Source organism: Petaurus breviceps, unplaced genomic scaffold (assembly GCF_028583685.1).
Source record: "Petaurus breviceps papuanus isolate PSGF00001 unplaced genomic scaffold, PetGlider_PUasm1.0 90721, whole genome shotgun sequence".
Classification (NCBI taxonomy): Eukaryota; Metazoa; Chordata; class Mammalia; order Diprotodontia; family Petauridae; genus Petaurus; species Petaurus breviceps.
In genome coordinates, this window is record NW_027187322.1 from 8,172,256 (window position 1) to 8,177,766 (window position 5,511).

The window sequence follows — 5,511 nt, forward strand, 5'->3', positions numbered from 1 at the left end:
TCTGTCTTTCCCTGGCCCTTTATTGCATATAATTTTTATTGCATCATGATCTGAGAATGATACATTTAATATTTCTGCCTTATTGCATAGAATTGTGAGGTTTTTATGCCCTAGAACATGGTCAATTTTTGAGTATGTGCCATGAACCGCTGAGAAGAAAGTATATTCCTTTTTATCCCCATTCAGTTTTCTCCAGAGATCTGTCATACCTATCCTCTCTAAAATTCTGTTCACCTCCTTAACTTCTTTCTTGTTTATTTTGAGGTTGGATTTATCAAGCTCAGAGAGGGGGAGATTAAGGTCTCCCACTAGTATAGTTTTGCTATCTATTTCTTCCTCTAATTCCTTTACCTTCACCTCTAGGAATTTGGATGCTACACCACTTGGTGCATATATGTTAAGTAGTGATATTGCTTCATTCTCGATGGTGCCTTTTAACAGGATATAGTTTCCTTCCTTATCTCTTTTAATTAGGTCAATTTTTGCATTTGCTTTATCTGAGATAAGGATTGCTACCCCTGCTTTTTTTTACTTTAGCTGAGGCATGATATATTTTACTCCAACCTTTTACCTTTACCCTGTGTGTATCCCTCTGTTTCAGATGTGTTTCTTGTAAACAGCATATTGTAGGATTATGATTTCTAATCCATTCTGCTATCCGTCTCCATTTTATAGGAGAGTTCATTCCATTCACATTTACAGTTATGATTGTTATCTGTTTCTTTCCCCTCATCCTATTCCTGCCCCTTTTAATGTTCATATTTTCCCTCCCTTCTCCCTTCCCCTCCTTAATAGTTTTCCTTTTGACCACCGCCTCCCTCAGTGTTCCCTTTTTGGCCCCCCCTCCCTTTTCCTCCCCTTTTCCCCTTACTACTTCCCTCCCTAAAAACCACTCCCACCCCCCTTTTGTAACCCTTTCCCCCTCCTACTGCCTGTAGGATATTGTTATACTTAATGAAGTATGCTATTTTTTCTTCGCATCAAGAATGACAGGAACAGATCTCATGCGAAGCTCCTCTCCCTCCCCTCTTTCCCTCTAAAATGATGTGTGTTCTCCTTGTTTGCCTTTCTAAGTCACTGTTGCATCTCGTAATTGGAGGTTGAATTTTCCATTGAGTTCTGGCTTTTTTATCAAGAAGGTCTGGAACTCTGTTATGTCGTTGAATGACCATCTCTTTGCCTGGAAGAATATGCTCAGTCTCGCTGGGTATGTGATCCTTGGTTGTAACCTGAGCTCTTTTGCCTTCCTGAAAATTGTATTCCACTGCCTCCGATCTTTCAGTGTAGAGGCTGCCAAATCCTGTGCAATCCTCACTGTGGACCCTCGATATTTGAATTGTTTCTTTCTGGCCGCTTGAAGTATTTTCTCTTTTATCTGGTAGTTCTGGAGTTTGGCCACAACATTTCGAGGATTTTTCAGTTTGGGATCTCTTACAGCAGGTGTCTGGTGGATTCTCTCGATTTCTATTTTCCCCTCAGGTTCTAGTATCTCAGGGCAGTTTTCCTTAACGAGCTCTTGGAGAATGTTGTCCAGGTTCATTTTTTCATCATAATTTTCTGGTAGGCCTATGATTCTCAGATTATCTCTCCTGGATCTGTTTTCCAGGTCAGTTATTTTTTCTTTGAGGTATTTTACCTCTTTTTCTAATTTTTCATTTTTGTTGTTTTGCTTGGCTAATTCTTGGTTCCTCATAGAGTTATTTGTTTCCATTTGTTTAATTCTGGTTTTTAGCAAATCATTTTCCTTGGTTAATTTTTGAAGCTCCTTTTCCATATCATACACTTTTCTTTTTAGAGAGATGTTTTCCTCATTATAATGTTTTTCGAATTCTGCTATTTTCATTTTGAGAGAATTATTCATTTTGTCTTCTATCTCTCTCATTTTGTTTTCAAAGTTCCTTTTGATCTCATCTAGGAGAGCCTTCTGTGCTTGGGATCCATTTCCTGTTGAAGTTTCAGCTGTGGGTGTGGAGTCCACATTGTCTCCCTCTGAGGTTGGTTCCTCCCTCTGAGGATAGTAGGAGTCCAGAGTCTTTGTCTTTGTAGTCTGCTTTCTACTCATTTTGAGGCAGGGTCCTAACCACGCCCTTCCTCTAGGATCCCAAGCCTTTACTGTAGAGGGTTTTGCCCTGGGCAATAGTTACTATATTTTCAGGGTCAGAGAGGGGCTTTGGAGCAAGTGGGGTTCACTCTGTCATCCTCGTCTTTGGAGATCCTGAAAGGGGCTTTTTTTTTTTAAAAAGATTTCTGGGCTATGAAGTGGTAGCCCCAGGAGTGTTTGCTGTCCAGTACAGGGGCCCCTGTATTTGCTTCTTACCTTGCTCTTTCCAGTCCCAGGCCTTTGGTGATAAGCCTGGTAGTGGACCTTGTGGTTGGTGGGAAGATTTGCCCTCCGAGTTGATCAGGCCCCTTCCAGGCCTGCGTCTGCCGGCTGCGCTGCGCCTTCCCGGCCTGCATCTGCCACGCTGCGCCTTCCCGGCCTGCGTCCCCCGCGCCGCCCTGGAGTTATTCTTATAGAAGATGTGAATTCTCTCTCAGGTCCGTAGCGATCGGGGACACAGACTCCACAGCATTTATTTCCTAGGTCGTTATTGGGGTTCATGCCCAGGTTGATCTGGTGGCACCATTTCTAGTCTCAGGAAGTCCTGAAGTGAGAGCCAGGATGGGATAGTGGGGCTGCCCTCAGCATCAGGAAATCCTGGGTTCAAATCTGTCCTCCTCTACCTCCCATCTGGGCCATGGAGCAGGCTCTAAGTTCCAAGGAGCTGCAGAGTTAAAGGGACTTTCCCCACTAACAGGATCAGCAGTGCCCAAAACAGTAAGAGGAGTGCCCACCCACCCCTTGTCTACACTGGCAGAGCAGGGACCTCCATCAGCTCACCTGTTTTAAGCTGACAGGAGTAGGTGTGACACTCATGTTTCTGGGAACCCGTTTGCCCCTCTGTGCTCCCAGCTGTTGGCCAGACCTTCTGGCCTCGATGCCAGCCTGGCTGGGCCTCGGGTGCCATACTTGGCCAGCCCACCAAGGCCACACTCTCAGATCTTCCAGAGATGCACACACAGAAACCAGAGCAAAAGCAGAGTCTGGAGGTGAGTGAGCTGCTACATGACGGGGACTGGGCATCAGTCACAGAGGAGAAAAAGATCCTGTGGCCTGAGCTGGCCTCTGGCTTGGGGAAGGTCCAGGAACTGGAGACCCTCGAGAAAAAATAACACACAGGGCCCACTTTAGGCAGATGTGCAGGGCTTCAGGGGAGGAGAGCAGCCATCAGAACTTCTTTGTCTTGAATGTATTTTGTCTCTTTCCAGGTTATGAGAAAATTGCTATCAGCCCTGCTACCCAATCAAGAGGACAGAGTGTTGGACAGTGCCTGTGACTCAAAAACGGAATACTGGCATGATGGCCGCTGCTGCTTGTACTGCTGGGCTGGTGAGGGGCTGCCCTCTGACCCTCCTCCCTGACCTGCCCCACCTTCACCCTCCTGTCCCTGTCCTCCTCCTTTAGGACCGGCTGCCCCTGTGGCACAGCCTCCGTGGCCCTGCTTCACCCGCCACGGCCTCCTCCTCTGCCCCCCAGACTTCACTGCCTCTTGCTTCACTTGCTGCAATAGACCTCCTTCTGGGGGCTCTCCAGGCCTCCATCTCCTCCTCTCTCCAATCCATCTAACCCCATCTGCTCAAGGAACTTCTGTGGCTCCCTCTGACCCGTAGGAAGAACTCTGAACCCCTCAGTTAGGCCTTCCAAGCCTTTCTGGGGCTGCCTATGACATGGGGCGGCTTCTGGGCAGACAAGAGTAGGGACAGGATGACGGCACTGGTGGGAAGGGACGGGTTGTGGGCATGCTGGAGTTTAGGGTGCCATGTGCTCACAGAGCTGTTCCTGCAGCTCCTGTGGCCCAGTGATGGGCCTCCCCTCAGCTGGGCAGGGAGCCTGTGAGGGCCCCATAGCAGCGCATCTTCTTGTGGTGCCCAAGACTGGTAGCAGAAGGCAAGGTAGGAGGACCGAGTCCGGAGGGCTTCCAGCGACGTAAATGGGAAGGACAATGGTCTTAAAGGGACTTCTGGGTAATCAGAAGCTGCAGGACCAGCCCTGGAGAAAAGCTGACAGCAAGCACTGTCCTGCCTTCTCCTCAGAGGTGAGGGCCTATGGGAGTGCAGCACAGTACACACTGAGTGGGAATCTTTTCATTTGTAACCAGGCAGCATTTTCTCTTTGTCTTTTAAAAAAATGTAGCATTTTATTTTTCCCTAATTATATGTAAAAACAATTTTTAACATTTAAAAAAAAATTTTTGAGCTCCCAATTATCTTCTCTCCTCCATCCCCTCTCTCTCCATTGAAAAGACAAGCAATGTAATACACATTACATATACATGTAGAGCTATGCAAAACATATTTCCATATCAGTCATGTTGTAAAAGAAAACACAGACCAAAAAACAAAGAAAAATAAAGAAAGGAAAGGAAAAGTTGGCTGCATTCTTCGCTCAGACGCCATCAGTTCCTTCTCTGGAGATGGAGAGCCTTCAGAACTGTCTTGGAGGAGGTGATCATCATAGAACGTTGCTGTTACTGTGCAGTGTGCTGGCTCTGCTCATTTCACTTTCCATCAGCCCATGGAAGTCTTGCCAGGATTTTCTGAAGTCATCCTGCGCGTTATTTCTTATAACACAATAGTATTTCCTCACAATCATATTCCACAACCTGTTCAGCCATTCCTCAACTGATGAACATCCCCTCAATTTCCAATTCTTTGCCACCACTAAAATAGCTGCTAGAAATATTTTTGTACATGTGGGTCCTTTTACTTTTTTTTTTTTTTTTGCTTTTTGGAGGGCAATTGGGGTTAAGTGACTTGCCCAAAGGCACATGGCTAGTTTTCATGTCAAATGTCTGAGGCCGGATTTGAACTCAGGTCCTCCTGACTCCAGGGCCAGTGCTCTATTCACTGCACTACCTAGCCACCCCCATCCTTTTCCTTTTTGTTTTTGACATCTTTGGGATATAGACCTAGGCGTGGTATTGCTAGGTCAAAGGGTATGCCTGGTTTTGGAGCCTTTGGATATGGTTCCAAACTGCTCTCCAGAATGGCTGAGTTAGCATACACCTTCAGCACCAGTGCGTTAAGCATCGATTTTACCCTGGCCTCTCCAGCATTTGTCACTTTTCCTTTTCTATCACATTATCCAATCTTCCGTGTGTGAAATGCCTCCCTAGGGTTGTTTTAATTTGCATTTCTCTAATTTAGACCTTTTTTCATATGACTATAGCTTAGATTATTTTGTCTGAAAACCACCCATTTATATCCTTTAACTATTTATTGATTGAGGAATGGCTCTTCTAGAAATTTGACTCAGCTCTCTATATATTTGAGAAATGAGGCCTTTGTCAGAGAAATTTGCTGTAAAAATTTTTTCACTGTTATGATTACTGTGTATTTCCCTTCCCCCTATTTCCCCCTATTTATCCTCCCCCTCTCTCTCTCTCTCTTCCTCTCTCTCCCTCTCTCTCC

General features: G+C 45.7%; 1 protein-coding gene across 2 annotated transcripts in view; it reads left to right on the forward strand.

Moving 5' to 3' along the window:
* The first annotated feature begins 2,357 nt into the window (after window positions 1–2,357).
* The window catches only part of LOC138144964 (tumor necrosis factor receptor superfamily member 10A-like), a 21,870-nt gene continuing 18,716 nt past the window's right edge, over window positions 2,358–5,511 (forward strand). Inside the window, exon 1 of one of the 2 annotated variants that reach the window (XM_069066568.1) lies at window positions 2,358–3,430. In XM_069066568.1, the coding sequence (XP_068922669.1) occupies window positions 3,289–3,430 (142 nt within the window). In that variant the 5' untranslated portion in view covers window positions 2,358–3,288. The remainder of the gene's footprint in view (window positions 3,431–5,511) is intronic. The other variant, XM_069066570.1, reaches the window with a different exon arrangement.